Source organism: Trachurus trachurus (assembly GCF_905171665.1).
Source record: "Trachurus trachurus genome assembly, chromosome: 22".
Taxonomy (NCBI): Eukaryota; Metazoa; Chordata; class Actinopteri; order Carangiformes; family Carangidae; genus Trachurus; species Trachurus trachurus.
Window position 1 is genome coordinate 14,482,042 of NC_139907.1, and position 20,531 is coordinate 14,502,572.

The 20,531-nt window shown below is 41.1% G+C and overlaps 1 protein-coding gene across 3 annotated transcripts; it reads right to left on the minus strand.

Moving 5' to 3' along the window:
• Positions 1 to 3,386: 3,386 nt before the first annotated feature.
• ppp2r5ca (protein phosphatase 2, regulatory subunit B', gamma a) lies at positions 3,387 to 20,304 on the minus strand. Of its 3 annotated transcripts, none has more exons than XM_083998353.1 (14): positions 20,141 to 20,304; positions 12,618 to 12,817; positions 10,503 to 10,613; positions 10,257 to 10,349; positions 10,050 to 10,180; positions 9,883 to 9,942; positions 9,520 to 9,628; positions 9,171 to 9,224; positions 8,862 to 9,032; positions 8,629 to 8,756; positions 8,102 to 8,203; positions 7,837 to 7,909; positions 6,881 to 6,997; positions 3,387 to 6,028 (listed from the first exon to the last, which is right to left on the minus strand). In XM_083998353.1, the coding sequence occupies exons 1-14, from the start codon at positions 20,232 to 20,234 to the stop codon at positions 5,894 to 5,896; spliced, it is 1,578 nt and encodes a 525-aa protein (XP_083854479.1). In that variant the 5' UTR covers positions 20,235 to 20,304; the 3' UTR covers positions 3,387 to 5,893. The 3 variants fall into 3 exon arrangements, with proteins under 3 accessions (XP_083854479.1, XP_083854480.1, XP_083854481.1); XM_083998355.1 differs by having other exon boundaries at positions 5,892 to 6,028; positions 6,881 to 6,962; XM_083998354.1 differs by lacking the exon at positions 6,881 to 6,997.
• Between the last annotated feature and the right edge of the window lie 227 nt (positions 20,305 to 20,531).

Here is a 20,531-nt window from a genome sequence, read left to right on the forward strand (position 1 = left end):
ATAAAATGAATATAGTTTTATGGTTAATGCTACTAAAAATAAAGCAAAAATTGCACTTGTATATAATATCAGGGTCAGTCTTTAGATTCTTTTGGTTGCATATTAATTTAAGATGCATATGCACAGCCGATATAACACATTGTATAATATAAGACTCTTAAACTTTGCGAATATTTTATGTTAGAGTATTTAAACCAGATTAAATAAAAGAAAGTTCATCCAGTCATTTAGTTTGGAACTTGAGAGACAGTTATTGTGTCAACGCTTTTATTCATTCGTCTTTTGAATATATTTGTGTATCGGTGATATCCATGTGATCACAGACTGGTAATGGACTACCAGTAGGCTAGTTAAAACTAAAGTTTCCTCAGGCCTCGCTATGCTGAATGAGAAGTGGAGTTAAAAAAGGAAATTTCTATTGCAGAGACACAAGTGATCATATTCTCCTCAGATGTACAGGACGAAGTGATGAAAATTGAAAAGGATAGAGCGTGACAAGGGGATGAAAGGAGATATAACACAGAGGAGCCTTCACTGTAATGCTGAACCATGGAATTGCCATTATCACAGGAAAGGGAAATGTAAATAAATGTGTCATTCTCATTGGTGAACTTTGAACTCTAAAATGAAAAACTGATGATGGCGCTGAGGAGAAGAAATGAGCAAACGTTGTCGGTAAAACTCAGTCGTAAAAAGCAGCCTAGTTCAGTGGTAGCTCTGTAGAGTAGATACAGACAATACATTAGTCAGACTCAGTACTTTCCAATGTCCCCAGTCGCTCACTTAGGCCCAAGTCCATTCATTCCTAATGAAGACTTCAATCTCTACAAATAGTCTGAGTTTTCTTCCAGCAAACTCTACAGCATTTGTTGAAGACTTTGTCACACTTAACTTGTTGACGTGTTTTAGATTTGGAGATACACAGGCAATACTTTTCAATTGGGTCAAGTCATAGTTGGTTTCTGTCTTTTCACAGAGTTAGTTTACACGGAAAATAAAGAATATCACTGAGTGTCCTTTGAAAAGAAATCTGGGGCACTGAAATGTGGTTTAAAATGGCACAATACAATCCTTTTTTCTCTTATTTGCAATTATGAGTCTGGTTTCAGCATTTTGGACAATTTACAAAAAACTAAAAGCTTTGTAGTATATATATATATATTTTTTTACAGACTGGAGGACATTTCTGTCGTCAGTCCAAATGAAAGATAGAGGCATGGAGGAGTTTGGGCTGATGTAAACTGTGATTAGTCCTCAATATTCACTCATCAGACCAAAATGATGATCATGTACAATATCAGTAAGGGCAAAAGATAAATAATCTGCAGATTTGATGCATGTGTAATAGTATTCAAGACGATAAATGTTCAAACACTTCTTTCAAATACTCCCTCAGTTACCTTCTTTAATGTAGTAAAAGAGAGGTGCGCTCACAACTATATGGCTTCAATCCAACTGTGTATTTCAGGCTGTTTCCCTCAGCTGTGTCAACTCAGGACAAAACAACAGATCTTGCGGAAATGTCTCGGGGAAATGTTTGGTTTCGCTGAAATCATCCCCATCCGAAAACAAATACGCTTGTTTACAAATGGCCTTCCGCTCACCGGTTCTTTGTGAGTCATAGCTTCACCATCACCTTGTGTAACATCAAGATTTAATACTCTCTCTGAACTGGAAGATAAGCTACTACAGCCAACTGTTACAGGAACACAAGGCTGACGACATCAAAACAAATACACTCTCATTACTGAAACAGGAAGTAATCCATAAAGCACGTGTTTCAACAGAAACACAGGTCGACCTCTATTTTTTTTTTTTTATTCCTACGTCTCTTCCCACGAAGGAGCTTTTCTCTCTCATATCACTTTCTCAAACGTAATCAGCTCAGTGCAGAAGAACGATTAGGTCTCCATTAATGATCTGGAACTCCATTAAATTGATTAAATGCGTCTAACAGTCTCTTCCTGACAGCAGCAGTTCACCTCCATTGGTCATTTAGACTATTATAGTAAATAAACAGATTTAAAGCAATATACATGTTGAATTCATTGTAATGCTGTTATTTTTTTACTTACTGATTGATTTCTAGATTAACTGATTAATCATTCTGTCTATAAAATGTAAATAAATAGTGAAAATGGCTTTAAATCTTCTAATCTCTGAACAAAAGACAAATAGGCCTATATTCAGTATCAGTATAACTATGTATATGATGATGATTGATGATGATAACGATAACTGAAAGTTCAATCAATGTGCAATATTATTTAGTGTTACAGTTTGATCTGATGTAAATTAAACGTACATACTGTGTTACTTTAGTCAGTGGTGAAGTTCCAGATGATTAACACGACAGTTAATTATGTGATGGTTTATGTTGCAGTCACATCCATCATGTGAGGGCGCTGCTGGAAAAGACAGACATGGTCACTGCAGTGTATTTGTGCATCTGGATATAGAGTAAATCTGAGTTTCAATTGATAAGTGGATGACTTATGTTGATGGTTGCTGGATTCCAGGTCATCTTTTAAAGCCTTCACAGTTTAGATACTTGATGAAGCCGGCGGGATGAAAACTGCATCCAGATCAGCAGGAGAGTCTCTGCATGGTATAATAAAAAACTGGTAGCTTCTTCATGTTGCAACTTTCAACAGTGACTCCTGTTAGCAAATGTCCATTTCCAACTATCTGGCTCCCCCCTGTGTTCAAAACAGCCCAGTACACCTAACACTGCCACGGGATCAAACCAGGTTAAGAGAAACAAAAAGTCAAACCGGTTAAGACTGATTCCATTGTAAACCATTGTTTTGTTTTTTATGACACTGGCTTTGCTTTGTAATTTTCACAAGCCCAAGGGTGTAAGAATAATATTTGCAAAATTAACCTTTTTTAAAAAAAAAAAAAAAATCTTCTTCAAATGCCTGTGTTTTTATTTTCAACTCATTAAAACCCAAATATGTGGAGAAGTATTACAAGTGGTAAGGCTGAAATTTTGCCCTTCATGCGTGCATAAATCAAGGAAAAGTCTTGTTTTGTTTCATGTTGTATAATAATAATATAGCACAGTCCATATTATGGACTGTGCATAAACAAATACATAAACTCTCTACTTGTGATCACAAAGCCTGTGACAGTATTTTATCCTACCTTGTTTTTAACAGAGGAGCATACAATTCTTCATAAAGTATCGAACTGTTAAAGCCGTGTTAATTGTTTCGTGGGCTCTTGAATGACTGTGTCTGCCCAAACATTACTGGTAACACAATCCATGTTAGATCTCAGACTCATCTGTTTATATATTCTACATTTAGGATGTGTTCCCACTCAAGTCGATTAAAGCCAAAATGGATGCATGGTTGAAAATATATATTCAAATAATCTCTTTATTCATTCTATATAGTTGTACACCACTAAAGACAGTGATCGGAGAACACAACGGGCTTGAACATTTGTCAGGTATTTGGAGGAGGGAGGGAACTTTGCAGATTTTGATAAGAAAAATAAGAACATTTTCTAAATTATTTAGTCACTGGAAGTACAGCCAGAGGAGGAGAAATAAAATGGTATGTGCCAGATTGACTTCTTTCACTTGCTATTGATGTTTTATTCTGTACAGAGGGACAATTTGTACAAAATTAATCTAGATATATAACACTACATGAAACAAGGTAAATCATATATACAATATTAAATGAATCATATAGTACAGGTCACATACAAAAGGACACTTTAAGTTATCATGTTTTGGAAATAATATGTTAAAATTAAAAGATCTGCAAAGATCCTGCAGAAAGAACAAGCCACCGAATCATTTTTAAATCATCTCTTGTTATCACGGATGACTTGTTTTCAGCACTAAAATAAACCTCTAACATCTCTGACTCAACTCATAAAATCCATAAAACATCTCTCCCAGCAAGCAGGACTGTTTCATAAATGCAATGACCTCAACAACAGAAATCGGTTTGGTGAATGGCATTCCTCCAGGGTAAAAGGTACATGTTTGACATGGTAGTTTTAATTTACATCTTTTTGCATTCAAGCAAATACAGTATTAATACAGTTAACAAGCCAAGTCACAATGTCAGTTTATTTTCAGCATCTGGCATTTTTGTGGCCATTTGATACCAGTCTGTTTCAGCGCTGGGCTTTTCTCAATGGCCAGAAAAAAAAAAGAAAAGAAAAAGAAAAACATAATTCAAAACCTGACATCCACGCTATTAACCTCCAGAGACAAGACAAAGAAATACAACACGTCAAATATGAAGAAATCTAGCAGACCTCCTCAGTTTAAACAATGGTACTGACTGGAAGATACTTTCCAACCTTAAACATCTTCCTCACTGAGAGGTGGACAATATACAAAAACCCGCAAACCAGTCAAATGAATCCAGGAATGGTAGCAACACAAACATGCCACACCTTTACATTGAAAACGGAGGATTTTGGTAGCTCATCAAATTATGTTGGTATTAATCATGTCAGAATGTTAATAGCTACTGAGGTTACCAGGTCTCACGTTTGATAATAAATTAATTAATAATGATCATTATTAATTAACTTCTTTTTTTTTTTTTTATTAATAATGATGATTTTAAAACCTTTATAACAAACAAGACCAATATAGCTTCATGCTCTTCAAAAATAAACATAAGGAGAAGAGGTCCTAGCTTAGTAATGGCTGCCAGAAACCATCAGTGAGTGGAGTATTTAGGTGTTAAAACACACGAACAGATCTGTGCCCCCTCTCACAGTAAAAACAAAAAAGATCATCTGACTATATTTCCTTTACACAGATAATCGTCACTGTTCATTTTACAGTATATATCTATATACCCAACACTCACCTTGAACATTGCACAGCCGTGCTCTCAGGTTTTCTACACAGCATGTAGCCATTATATACATGTTATAAAGCCCAGTATACTGCAACTTAGGTAGCGAATACATACAGCTTTCGTTCAGCTTTAAAGCCTCATCTACTAAACTCAAACACAGTGAGTACCATTGTTTGAACTGTCTAGGCATCACTATGGTCTGGTTTTCAAATATTGCCGATGAACATAAGGAAGCAAGCATATAAAAGCGGCATATGGCACAAAACAATAAAATGGAAAGTGTCAGATGTCCACAGGACAACCTCCTCTTTCCTTGCCATCTTTCCTGGACGTTACAAGGCTAAGGACAGGCCTCAGTTTGGTCTTAAGTGTGCTAAACTAAAATAAAAATAATAAAATTCAAACACCAGTGACCAGAAACAAAGGCAAGTGTCCCCGTTTAAGTCACAGATTAAAAACATGACACAAAAACAAACAAAGAGCACAACAGTCTTGGCACTGATAAGATGTCCGTCAGATTGAGCAAAAAAAGAAAAAGAAAAGAAAACATACAACGGATGACAGGAAAGTCTTGTCTTTCATTTGACCAATGGGTTCTGTTTTTGTTCCCTTTGACAGAAAAGAAAACCAAGCAGAGACCAAGAGACGATCCTTAGACAGTGAGTCAGTCAGTTCCTATGTAACCATGTCCGATCCTTTGCGAACAGGTTTGCAAAAAAAGGAATGAAGGAACCGGGTAAAGGGAAAACAGTAGGAGAACACGCTGAATGTGGCGAGGGCTGAAAAGACACACAAAACACAATCCCGCTCCTCTTCAAATAAAGAAAAAAACCTGAGAAAGCAGAAATCTGAGGGAGGGTGGATACAGGGCTTCTGCACTGGGGCAGCAGGAATGAAGGAGAACTAAGGATTCTGGGTAAAATGACGGTGGGTAGGAGGATGAGCGCCCAGTGTGGGACACCAGCGTAGTTCTGGCGCCTGGGCCAGGAGGATATCCATGGCTGTCAAGGGGGGTAGGAGGGGCAGTTGAACCAAGAGCCGGCAGGTGGTGGGACCTAGAGTCCGTCGTGGGTGGTCAACATGTCTTCAGCTCTGCGGTGGGACTCCAAGGCTTTTGTGGTGTAGATATCCTGAGGCAACTCAGATTTACGTCGCACCATTGGCCGCTCTTTTCGCTGGTCATGTTGCAACTGTCGAGACGGAGAGCGAAGACAGGGGGGAAGACATTTAGGCCCATTTTCAACATTTCATGTCATCATCTTCTGTCAACATGTCAAACTGTCCCTGTTCTGATCTTATCTATGAGATGAAGCACAACAACAGCTGGAGCTCAATCCAGTTACATATGTTCAAATCCAATTAACAGAGGAAAACACAGACTGACTGAGTTAAAGCATGCTGTACTGAGGAAAGAAAGAATATTACAAAACAACAACTTTGACCAAAATACACCAATCACCCTAAACTACATTTAGGAGCACCAAAGTGTTCAATATTAAATAAACAACACATGATCAGACTCAAATTTTCTTCAAAATCTTGTCACTTTGTCATTATGACATAAAAAGTGACACAATTAAATGAGTCATAATGATTATTTTAATTTACATGATATTTATGTTGTCACTTGTTATCATAAAAATGATGAAATCCCATTTCAGAATAATAAGCCAAGTTTGAAACGAGGAGCTTTTTTTTTTTTTTTTGCTTTTATTAAATTATTGGTTCTTTTTGTAGACAATATTGAACACTCTGGCCTCCTTACTACTTAGACATCATGCAAGGGAAAGTAAACACACTAAACAGAAAAGTCTTGATTCCAGTGTTTAGTCCAGATTTGTTTGTTTTTAGCTTTTTTAAACAAACTAAAGAAAATAAAACAAAGACTATATTCAATACACACTGTATGCAGTGAGAATTACTGTAGTGTAAGTAGCTTCAGTTAAAAGACTTTGCAAACGTTGGTAATAGACAAATTTATCAATGTATGGAGTGATTAAAAGAGGAAAGATGAACAGAGACAGAGAGAAAGTCAGGTTTACCTGAGTCGCGCCCTCCTCAACTGTCTTTTTTAACCTCTGAACATCTTCTATCAAAGGGACATCCGTCTCCATTGCTACAGGACTATTGAGGTCAGAGGAATCAACATACATAGAGAACTATGATGAAAAGAAAGGGAAACAGAAAACAAAAAAAAGAAGAAAACACAAAGGGGATGGAGAAAAGACTTTCAGTCGCATGCAAAGTAGAATGAATCAAGAGGCTCTGAATGGATGAATGAATTCAAATAAGGGACTCTGATCTATTGTGGTTGTCAGGATAATGTGATTTAGTTGAGGTGTAGGATTAAAATCATGATCAGTGCCGATTTATTTGGAAATGGAGCAAATGGTGATAATGAAAAAGCCACTTGTCAGATATAGAGATCTTCAGCACAGTAGCTGGGCGGCTTTGTTGCATAATAATAGTTTGATATTTTGCCAATTGTCTGGACAGAGGTAGCTTTCTTCGTGCTAAGCTAAGCTAAATCAAGCTAGCAGTAGTTTCATATTTCTTTTCCTATTTCCTGAGCACTAACGTGTATTTCCTGAAAGGTTCCTTAAATAATTTTGGTGTAATTGCAAAAATCAGTTTTAGAAAGGGGAAAGAGGAATATATATATATATATATATATTTTTTTTAAAGCAAGTTACTCTTGAGTCAAAGACTTTCAGGGATCCGGTCACACCATGCACCACAACTAAGCGTATGTTTAGAGCACTCGACAAAGTGTCTCCATCGTTATCAGGGGAGGAATTTTGGGGGAAAAGTGTTGCATCAAAACAAAAGTAAACAAGATAAGATGGGAGGGAACTACAATTCAGCAACAGGAAGCGCAAGACACTTCTTATTATATTGCCCGGCCTACACACACACACACACACACTCATACACACTTTAGTAGCGGGCGGGGGGAGGTGGATTTTGAAATGAGTTTATTGCACACACTGCTCCTCACCTGTGGGTTCGACTTGGCGAGGTTCTCGATCTTGATCCAAGCCTCTTCGCGTTCTTTCGACTTTGCCTTCTCTCTGTCGGGACAAAAGCAAAACAAAACCTTCCCGTCAATAAACTGTTCCACTGCTGATTAAATGTGAAATCCAACACAACAATTCAGCCGCGCTGCTTAAAGGCCGACTGCAATTATGTGTCACTCAGACATCACAGTTATTGTAAGAGATTTCATTGAGTGGGAGAGGAGTCTTGTCTGCGCCGCTGCCTACTTGTTTTTCTCAGCCCTGAACTGCTGTGTGCAATCATCAAAGAGCTTCTGATTCATCTCCATGAAAAGCTTCAGAGCGTTGTAGATGAGGCCATGGATGGTCCTGTGAACACACACACACGCAGTCGGTCAAAGGTCAAAATTGTACAAAAAAACAGGCATAACTTGAACGGCCAGTTTAGTCCCTAAGCATCAAACCTCAATTATTATCAGAGACTGATATTCATTGACAAAAATGCTAAAGTTTTGAATTGCTGTTGGTGATATTTTATGTGAATGTGAATTGGTTACGTGAAGCAACCTTTTAGAAAGTCATTATGATCAATACATCTGCTTTCACTTTCTGTGGCCAAACCCCATCTATATATATACACACACACATACAGCACACACAAGATATCACTATGTGAGCTATTTTCTTGGGTGTGGTGTAGGCTGGTGCTACACACAGTGTGAAGTACATACAGTATGTTAAAGGGACATTAGCACTCTGTGCTGTGTGAAGGTGCTAAACTCTGGTGTCTTTACTTGTTCCAGTGGGTCTTTGAGTTGCGGTAAAGAGCAGGAAACATGATCGGCAGAATCTTTGCGGCGTTGTCGCTGATGAGACTCATGATGTACTCGTTGTTCCAGTAGTACAGAGCTCTCTCTGCCACCTACAGGAAACAATATGCAACGCCTCAGTCAGTAAGGGGAAATGAATAGTTGAAAATACCCAGAGTAATTATATTAGGGAAATACTGTGAATACGCAACATTTACCTGGAAGTGGGGGCTGGACACACACTTGGCCAGCTGTCTGAACAGAGGCTCCTGAACCTTCACAAACTCAGAGGGTTCGATGACATCCAGGATCTCCTCCAGCTCGTTGAGGAACATCACCTCCTTAGGACTGTGAGTCTTTGGCCAGTACTTTAGAAGAGCCATTACCACCTGAAGGGAAGGTAAAGGTGGGTAGATTAGTTTTATTTAATAACTGTTACGGCAGAAATAAAGAATGTAGCTTCTGTGTCTAAAAAAAAAAGGGGGGGGGGGGGAAACATCACTCAAAAAACAGGCCAAGAGACATACCGGCTCAGTTAGAGTGCTGTCCTTTTCCAAAAACTGCACCACGCAGTAAGCCAGCTGCAAAACACAAACAGATAGAGACTGTTAAACCGTCACTGTATTTGAATTTACGCACAAGCAAACTAAAAGGTAGCGCGGCAGGGGACGCGGGGCACCTCAGGCACAGACTGGCTGGAACATGCACCACGAGTTTTTCGACAAACCCTGCCGCAGCGGAGGAGTGCACTTAAGGCAGGTTAGGACAAGAATATTTAAATACGAGAGGTAAATAATGCATTATGCTTTATCTCCAAAGAGCTTCTTAGTTAAAAAAAAAAAAAAGACCCTCGATGAAGCTTCTTAACAAACTTACCTGTGGATGGTAGACACTGAGTGATTTGACTTTGTGCAGAGGCAATAAAACCTTCAACAGGAAAATTTTGTGCTCTTCTTTTAGTGGTAAGGCAAATCCATTGATTATGCTGCAACATAAAAGACAAAGGAATTGTAACATTTCAATAGCTTCAAACAGCTGGGAGGGAATTAAAAAAATGAAAAATGTTTGAGACAATCATGAAATGCATTTTCAGTTTCATGGTTTGTTCCTTTGTGTGGTGATTATTGCATCAGTAGAAATGAACAAGAACCATTACTTATGATTATAAAAGTGGCTTAAAAACACAGAGACACCACAGCTGCACTCATCAAAGCTTGTAACTTAATTAAAAGCTCATACCTTCCAAGTATTTCCAGTAGTTCAGCTATACCATTATGGTGCTCTGTCTCATAGATAAACCTGTGAAAACAAGCAGGAACCGATTTTAGGCGCGGAAAAGATGTTGACAGTTTGTCTTTGTATACACGATTAAAAAACAAACAGAGCAGCGGCAGAACTGCACCGACCTATAGAAAATGTTATTGATCTGTTTCCTGATGTACGCTCGCAGCCCCAGGAACTTTCCATAGATCCTGTGGAGGGTGGTTTTGAGGAAGTCTCTCTCCCTGGGATCCTCGCTGTCAAATAGTTCCAAGAGCTGCGACGCCAGAAAAGTGAAATGTTACCAAAATAATGGCCACAATGATAAGTGTGTTTTTGAAAATCTAGTTTACCTGCATGACGAATTTCTGGTCGATGTATTTCTTCGCTATGTTAGGCTGAAAGTCAGGCGATTCTAAAAACCTAAGGAAAAATTCGTAGACGAGCTGCAAGGGAAAGAAACAGGTGTTGAAGCGCATTAGAGTTAATTCAGTAAAGTTCATGATTTCAAAGGCATTTAGCACTTCAGTTGTGGGTGTTTCTTTGATTTGAGACACCGCTCATTGTTTCGAAGGTGATTCACTGATTAAAATGTCAACCTGGAGGTGTGGCCACGCCGCTTCAAGTGTCGGCTCATCTTCCTCTGGATCAAACTCGGCTCCAGTCGGGTTGGACGATGGAGGCAATGTCCTGAACATATTCACAGCAAACTGGAAGAAGAAGAAGAAAGAGAAGAAAAATGAAAGTGATACCCTGAATGTTTGTTTCCCCGGACAGAATGCTATTCACGTCAGTGTCCTTTTATTTATATAACCTGAAGGCATAGTTCATGTTTTTTAATTTAAGTTTGAAAATATACAGCTTGTGGCTCTACCAAGGTCAGTGAGGATGCATTACAAAATGTACAGAATGTTTTTAAAAAAAAGAGAGAGAGAAAGAAAGAAAAAAAAACTGGACTTCCTGTCAGAAGTTTCCCACATGTGAAAAAATGTTTACTGTCGTGACATATGGTTAAACCAAGAGTGAAACCACATCAAACGACTGCTACTTGAATTCGACTGTTTTCAAGAAGCTGCAAATGGAGTGAAAGCAGCATCTCTGTTACTGAGCGTGTACAGCACAGCCTCCTCTGGGGAAAGTCTCCACACAGTCTGAAGCACATGGAGTCAGTTCAAAGCCAGAGGCAGATCATATACTAGATGCACTTGCTTGTGGAAAGTTTGCTTAAAGGTTGATTATAAATGCTGGCATCATATGAGGAGTGCAGCTAATTTATTCAGCTGCTGGCCCCTTGTGTTTAAAGATTAGGAACACGTGTTAGTGTCACATTTCATGATTTGGTTCCTCTTGATTCATCACCGCCTCAGCGTCTGGGACAAATTTAACTCAAATTTTTAGTTACGATTCAAAACGTTTTTTTTTCCTGAAAATGTCCCGTCGTAGGTTATTTCTAAATTTGCTTTTCTTTTCAGGTTGATGTTAACTTTGAAAGTGGCCTCCAAGGGTTTGGCCCACAATAATCTAAGTGTGTTGTGTTTCTGGTCTCTCACAGTGTCAACTGACTCCCCTGTGGGCTGCTGTTCTCTGCCAGGCAGATCATGGGACACTGCAGGTGGCCTACTAAAACACTGGGAGCCTTGTTTGAAAAGACAAGCTACAAGGTAGATAGACCATCCAGACTGTGCTGCACTTTAACCCAGAACAGGCTGCGGAGTCGACTGCACATTAACTCCACAATAGGACCTGTAAATGGGAATGTTATAACTGTGATTATAGCAATTCTGTTGTTGGTTTTAAATGATGAAAAGATAACGGCAGAGAAGTGGGAGAGGCCTAAATAAAACTGCAGCGTTTTCATCGCTTTTATAGTGGCCATTTCTGTTTCTCAGCACTCTCCAGACTGTGATAAAATAAAAACTGGAGCGTATGTCATCATAATATTGTTTTGCTCAGGTTTGTTTAAAGTTTAGTTGCTATTAAAATCAAAGTAAAAGCAAAAGCACTGTAGCTTCTGCTGTAAATGTAAAATGAATTACCCCTTCCTGCGCCAGTGAAAAGTCCTTCACTGGGAAAGACCCTCTCATCATGACAAAGCGTTCATGTTCAGAGTGAACATTGAATCGATTGGCAATAGAGAAATTAGCATTTTATTACAAATCATCCTCCAGGTTCTTCTATTGATTGAGCTTTTAAAGGAAATAAAAGACTTCAACATAATATGTTACACTGGCTTTAACCTTCTACACTCTGTCTGGCAATAACAGCCGACTTTATCACACCGCAGCTAGTTTTTTAAAAATCCATCCATCCAGTAGTTATACTCCTCCCCGAACTCATGCCCAGATTTACAACTACAGGAAATTAAGATTGTAGTCTGAGCTGCTAATTCAGAGATAGGTTTTTAAATATCCATTAGGTCAAAATGATCTTTGACTTGTTATTTCTGTCCAAAACCCAAACGCATTCAGTTTAATAATATATACATGACAAAGGAAAACATCAAATCTGTAAATTTAAGAAAAAAAAAAGACTGTAGGATGAGAAGTTGATACTTTGGGAAAACCAGTCCCAACAGGAAAAAGCCCCTATCATCACAAACAAACATCAGCTGGGACACAAACCCACTACTTCTCCACAGTCGGCCCCTATCCTCAGTTTCACCCTCGCCCTCGTCTCCAGCTTTGACTGCAAACATAACCTCCAGCCGTACTGACCATGTGCACCACCTCTGGGTAGATGGGCTCTGTGATGACATTCCTGTTGTGGGTGATGTACTCCACCATCTCGCTCAACGCCGCCCGCTTCACTTCCTTCCATTTCAGGTCGCTCAGCGGGTCGGACAGGAAGTCGAAAAGAACGCAGCACTGCCGTAGCTTCTGGATGAAGAGCTTCTCCTGCTCCGCGGGGGCCACATCTAAAGAAAGACAGAAGAAGAAAAGGAAAATGAGGTGGGTGAAGGGAAAAAAAGAGAGAGAAGAAGAGAAAAGAGTCCAGGGACAACCGAAAGAGAGAGAGAGTTGAAGGCGAAACACGGTGGTGATGAAATGTTGCGCTTGAGAATATCTGAGATCGGAGCCATGTTCAAAAGAGTGAGGGGTCACAAGAGAAAGGAGGGGGCGGCTGCACTGTCAGGGATGACAGTTGAAGCAACAATGTGATGGAAATAAGTAACAGGAGGTAGCAAGAGAGTGATTTAGACCGGCAAATGAGTCATGAAGACTTACAGCGGGGAAAATAAGTATTGAACGCGTCAACATTTTTCTCAGAAAATATATTTCTAATAGAGCTATTGACATGAAATTTTCACCAGATGTCGGCATCAACCCAAGTAATGCACACATACAAAGAAATCTGAACATTTATGTCCATAAATTAAGTTATGTGTAATAAAGTGAAATGACACAGGGAATAAGTATTGAACACATGAAGAAAAGGAGGGGCAAAAAGGTATGGAAAGCCAAGAAAACAGCTGGAGTTTGTCAGTATTTAGAATGTAATCCTGTCTCCTATCAGTGCAAAGTAATATCTGCTGGTTTAGTCCTGATTGATGCCTTTTAAAAAGGTTTCTCACCACCAAGGTGTCAGACAATAAGAATTGCATGGTGGGCAATGGCAAAGAGCTGTCTAAGAGCTGTCTAAAGACCTACACAACCTTACTATTGCAAAACAGGAGTCAAAACAATAATCAGAAGGTTTCCCTAACAGTCCAGGACACTGGTGGAGAGCTTCAGATAGACCTGGGATCAGCAGGTACAGTTGTTTCAGAGAAAACAATAAGTAATGCACTCAACTGCCATGGCTTGCATGGTGTGTGTGCATGGAGGCCATGATGGTTGAGTGCATTACTTATTGTTTTCTCTGAAACAACTGTACCTGCTGATTCCAGATCTTTCTGAAGCTCTCCACCAGTGTCCTGGACTGTTAGGGAACCCTTCTGATTATTGTTTTGACTCTTCTGTTTGAAATCTTTGGTTGCGTAGGTCTTTAGACAGCTCTTAGACAGCTCTTTGCCATTGCCCACCATGCAATTCTTATTGTCTGACACCTTGGTGGTGAGAAACCTTTTTAAAAGGCATCAATCAGGACTAAACCAGCAGATATTACTTTGCACTGATAGGAGACAGGATTACATTCTAAATACTGACAAACTCCAGCTGTTTTCTTGGCTTTCCATACCTTTTTGCCCCTCCTTTTCTTCATGTGTTCAATACTTATTCCCTGTGTCATTTCACTTTATTACACATAACTTAATTTATGGACATTAATGTTCGGATTTCTTTGTATGTGTGCATTACTTGGGTTGATGCCGACATCTGGTGAAAATTTCATGTCAATAGCTCTATTAGAAATATATTTTCTGAGAAAAATGTTGACGTGTTCAATACTTATTTTCCCCGCTGTAAGTGCATTGAGAGAAAGGCTGAGGTGGTTAGAGCCCACAGAGCAGAGACCAGGACAAAACACAGGACGGAGAGGGAGCGGAGCGGAGGATGATGGATTTGGGAAGTAGGTGAGCGGTCACACTTCGCACAAAGTTGCACCTCGCTATTTAAGTCTGTCATTATATTTCTGTCCGTGGTGATTTGAGGATTTCCTCTCTCGCCTAATTTCCTCCCCGAGAGCACTGGCTTGTAAACAAACAATCACGGCGAGTCAACACTTCACGCATGACAACGTAAGGAGGAAACCACTGTTGCTAAATTCCTACCTGCTCGTGTGGCGCGGCAATAACACGCACTGACACCACAATTATGTAGTTATGTGGCATGGCTCTGACGTGGCCGGTTTCCCTTTCTCTTTCCTTATGATGTTTGGCCTCGTCTTTCCTTTCTCTGTCCCTAAATTATCAAATTGTCTTCTATTACCAAAACAGCCAATTAAAAAACACACAATCTTTGTACGAAAGAACAACTGTTGACAATGACATTTTAAAACGGGAGCCAGTGCCACCTTTGGCTATGTAACTCCTTCTGACAGATGCAAATAAAGCTTTATCGTCCATAGTTAGACTGACATTTCAAAACAGCCCCTTACTCGTCGTTACAGATAAGATAAAAGGACATGTTTTTAAAAGATGATTATCTTGTATAAAACTCTGATGACCGCAGGATACAGACGAGTCCCTTCCCTGTATGTCTGATGGAGGTTTAGTTCTGTATTGCCCCACCTGGAGCTGTAATTTAAAAAAAAAAGAAACAAAAAGAAAAGGCAAATGAATGACGTCACAGTGTCCCTCCAGGTGTGGGGTCATTGCAAATGACAGAAGCAGCTGCGTGCAACACTGATAAGAAGAGCGCCGGATGGAGATGCTCTCATGTGGCTGTCAGACGTAAATGTGGTTTAGTTTGCTCGACTTGTACCGACTCCTTCATTCAGGTCTGCTCTGGTTTAAGTGTGACCTGTGTGTGACAGAGACGACAAACCAGACGCTATTCTCTTAAAATTCAAAGAAGTCGAGCACGGCCACAACAGAAGTGGAAGGTGCTGAAGTGAGAATTATCTCACTGGGACATGAAAACCATACAGCATAACCACCACCGTCAACAGCGTTTAACCTCATTGACGTGCAGCAAAGACTGTGTGTTTCCTCTATACCCCATAATTACCAATCAGTGAAAGGTGTGGTATTAACAATAGGGGCTAGCTGGCATGAGTCTCAGAGGCTGCTGGCACACGAGGAGGACGCTGGCGCCGTGGGATCGGTTACATACAGATGGGGAGACAAATTAAAAAAGGAAATACCTGAATAAAACGGAGGAGAAAATGCTTCCACGCAGACGCGCCACATAACATAACACGGCACGGTGACGCAATTAAAATCCAGTCATGCTCTGTGGCACGTAGGAAAAGTGGCGAGAGGGCCCAGAGGAAAAGATCTAAAGTGACTTTGAAGGAGAGTTCATTGTTTGGGCACAGGATGGCAGGAGCCTCGATCACAAAGGCCAACCAGCGGTCCAGGGTTTCAATAGGAACAGCGAATGAAGCCACATCTGCATTTGGATCAACGGTAAAAAGAGGTCAGTAAACAGGACCAGACAATATGGTCCACAGCGCTGTGGCGAGGAGCAGCTCTTCCTCAGGTGACCGGTGAGGAATGTCAATACAGGACCTGATCAGACCGTGTCGGCAACGATGACAGCCTGTCGAGAATTACTCAGAGGGATGGGGGGGATGTTATACTGGGATTGCGGTGCTTAAACCCTTCATTACAAAGATGAATGCACATTTGAGAGCTGAGCGGTGCAAAAACCATAGGCACTGGTGGTGAGTGGGGTGGGGGGGGGGTGGGATATGATCAAATGAGTCATCCTTCAGTATATTCTCCACGAGTGGGCGAGTGCATGTGTGTGGCGTTCGTTCATTTAAGAGAATGGTACAATGCTTGACCCTCTCTCCGGTGTTGTCTGTCTCTAATCTAATGGAAGTGGTCTCCTCTGACGACGCCTCCACACACAGTCTCTGAATACTTTGACGAGCGCGACAATGACGTGAATCATATGCTATGGCCTTCACAGTCACCTGATCTCAATCCAGTTCAACAACTATGGCGGATGTTGGGGCCGATGGCATTCTCCGCTGCCGTCATAAGCTAATATCTCCAGGAGAACGCTCTTCATCCCTGCAGCAGAGTCGATGTGAAGGAGTATTGAAGCTGTTCTGGTGGCATCAACACCTTACTGAGACACTTAGTGTTGTTTTTCCTTTAATTTATCACCCGTCTGCACATGGCGTACGTCAGAGGAGAAAAGAAAGCAGATGGATCCCATTCTTCTTCCGTGACTGTACTGTAACCTGTGGGCAGGAGGCTTCCCATTACTGAGATAGGCAAATCAGGTTTGAAGATAAACTGTGATTTATGAATTTGGCACCGGGATTAAAGAAAGTGCATAAATAATAAGCAAGTGATATAAGGGCAAAGGGCATTAATGCAAACATGCTGCATTGACTGATTGCATTAATGTAGGAAAACATATAACATATAACTCTTGAGTTATGTTAAATGCAAGAGTGTTAATGAGCAAAGACACAGACTGGAGTATCTGTCAATTTGGTCAGTGCAATAGGAAGGAAATACTTGCAGGGAAATAAGTGGCAGCAAGACTTATTTGCTGATGTCCGAATTTCAGTGAGAGTACACAAAAAGCGTCAAAAACCATAGATAGGAGCGCGCACATTACACACGCACACACACACACACACAGACAGAGGTGGTTGACATTCTTGCAAACAGGCAGATTCAAGGTAAGAAGAGATTTATCCTATTCAGACATAATGGAGACTTGGCTGGAACACACACACGCACACACACACAGGGACACACACACCACACTTCTGCAGTGTCAGTTTCAAGTCGGCCAATTTATCTTGATGACAGTGAGAGGCTGGGAATTCCAGAGGAGAGAGGGTAAGTGTGTGAGCCGCCATAATCGACCATTTCCATAAAGATTTGACAGCCAATGAGGCTGTCGCTGTCACGAGAGGAAAACACTGAGAGTCAAGTACGCCTGATTATAACACATTAGAGAGAGAGGGGGGGGTTTGTGATATTTATCACTGTCATTATGATTAATATCTGGTCAACATATAAGCTGAGAATTGGTTTTGAAAGTTGGAGGAGCACATTTCTCCTTTCTGTTATATGCTATATGTTTATCTTCTGGTGCGCCGCCTGTGACTCTTTGTATTGAAACATATTTTGCAAGTTGTGCTGGTTGCACTGGGACATGAAGCCGGACTGGAATGTGTTGCCATGCCTTGCCCCCCTGACCGTGTCAGACTTGTGTTGCTCCTATTACATAAGTCTGTCTGCCTTGTTATAAAGTTTCTGTACACTCCTAAAATACCCAGCGGCTTGTTGTGTAACAGATAAAGGCCCAGTGTTGAGATCTCAAAATTGATGTTAAGCACAATGTGACTTCTATTAATGTAACTAACAGAAGCCTTAGGAGAGCAAGCATGCGCATGCAAAGACACACACACACACACACACAAGTATCATGTTTTGGAGAGAACAGAGAAAGATCTATCTTAATGCCCCCCTGTGCAAAACAAAGATAATAAATAACTGGAGTCACATTGGAGCAACAGTCTCTACTTTTCTCTGTAAATAGGTCAAATTAACAGCGGCTAGTCTGAAGCTAGAACTGGTTTGCCAATCTGCTTTATCGACAACATGTTATGATCAATGTAAACATTGACCGATTACTATTTATAGATATGTAGAGGGTCAGTGTGTTACAGTTGTGAAGGCATAAAAAGTGTTCATTCATTTTGAACTCCACCATGGTTTCTGAGCAGCACCTGAAAAGTGCATGAAGCATTTGTACTTTATGCTGTTGTGTGAACTTCCTGGATCAACGCCCACTGGTTGTTTGAAAATAACTCTTAAGGTATGCATTATTGCCACACATGAGACTCACAGCAGCAAGTTGCAAATAGAGTAGTAATGGCGAGGCCTGCTTCATTGTGTTTGTCATTTTGCGTCTTGCATCTCAAAAAATAAAATAAAAGATGTAGGCTAATTTAAATACAGCCATGGACAGATGCATAATATGCTTAAAACTGGTCACAATATGATCTAGCAAATTAATTATGATTGTGTGTGTGTGTGTGAATAAAGCACTACTACTACTACTGAGGAAATGTTGAAAGATGGAGCCTCACACAACCCACAGGTGGCCTGGGGTTCATGTGTCCAAACAGGTTAAGTGTGAATGCAAATCCACTCCAAACAGCAGTCCACTGCTTTGTAGTGTAGTGTGTCAAGATTTTTTTTTTAAAAACTAAAAAAAAACTAAACAAACAGTGGATGATGGTTTTCAAGTCTGTAGCTGGACTGTGACACCACAAACACATCACAATGTCTTTGGTTAGTAGTAGTTTCAATTCCCCCCCCATGTGTGAGAAATGAATTGAAACCTGCTCTACAGCGGTCACTCAAACGTTAACACTGAGGCATCAACCTGCAGCCGGTCTACACTGTATCTAGAGTCAATCTGGAAACATCTAGCCACGGGACATTTGGTTTGAACAGGGGTTTTGAATGATAAGGACACACAATGGGAGGGAAGAGATAGAGAAAGAGGCAGAGAGTCTGATTGTTCCCCAACACTGAGTTGTCATTCAAGGCAGTCGCCTCTGTGGCTCAATAGAGTGTAATCAATAATTGCCTGAGGCTTCATCTAACGCTGGGCTGCACCCGAGTACAGTGGTAACAGGCTGGGCCTTTCAAACATGACTGAGTGCATTGTACACATATTAAGAGGCCGAGCCCGATGTTGTAATCCTAAAACATTTGCTGCTCTGCTCTGACAAAGATGGCTGGGTCGCGTTTGACAGCCGTGCTTTGTTGACAAAAGATCTGCACTTAGGAGAAGAGACACATTGTGGTTTCTTTTCCTTCAGCCTTGTTTTGATGAGAGAGAGGAGGAAGACGAAGAAGACGAAAAAATGTCTTGAAGGTGCCAAAGCTGGAGGAGGGTAACAAGAGGGGGAAAAGGGAGGGGAGATGGAGAAAGGGGGGACTGCTGCCTGCCTGCCTGCCTGCCTGCCCTGCTGCAGAGCAGTGGCTGTCTGAAGCCGACACACTATGACCAATTTGTGCCCAGATGAACTGGAGTGTGACAAAAACGCTGGGCCGGTGGGAGAGCAGCTGAGGAGGAGGACAGGCTGGGTTTGATTTCCTCTTTAGCTTCTCCTTGAGGAGGGGAGGAGGGGAGGGGTAAGGTGGGGTAGTGGTGGTGGTGGTTGGGGGGTTACGGCTAATAATAATAATAATAATAATACCTGAACACACAACTAGCCTACAGAAGCACACAATTACAATCAAACAACATGAAAAAACTAAAAGGAGAAGACCCTTCCCTGGGCTATGACCTCACTTCCTTTGACATCACTGGCTTCGGCGGGGGGATGGGCAGAAAGCAGCAGCTAGCTAGTAAAACCTGATTTTTATGTAGCTCCCGTGTCTCACACAGCTATGCACACAAGCCTCACAAACAACTAGTCCCCCCCTTCCTCTTCCTCTAGCTCCCCTTTTACATTCAACGGGGCCGTTTACCGAAACGCACATAAAACAACAACGATGTTAAGTTAAAACGGCTGAATGCTGAGTAACCCAGCGGTAACCAGCGGAGGGGAACAGGAGCACAGCTACACACAGCACAGCTCTCTCTCGCTCGCTCGCTCTCCTTAATTCCCTAGGACAATACAGGAAGAATAATTCGTCCTTACGTACCTCTGAAGTGCATAAGAGCCACCGGCTGAAAAGGCCCATTGGAATTAGGTGCATCCACAACCATCCTGTCTCCAGATTTATTGCATGTCAACATCTAAACCTCAACCAGGAAGGCGATCCACTCAGGGCGAGAGGCCAGCCTCCATTTTAGCACAAAAGCAGATCAGAAAATGAAGCTCTGCTGCTGGAGGGAACTGGCTAGTTAGTGATGTAAGCAGCGAAGGCGCCCGCTGATTGGTCGAGCTGGGGCCGCTTCGGAGCAATGAGGGCAAAGGCTGCTGGTAGAGAGGGCGTGTGATTGGCTGAGAGCACGCAAAGGGGGCGGGACATACGTTGGAATTTTTTTTTGGTCTGGCCCCGCCTCCTCCCCGCTCACTGGTCTCTGGTGACG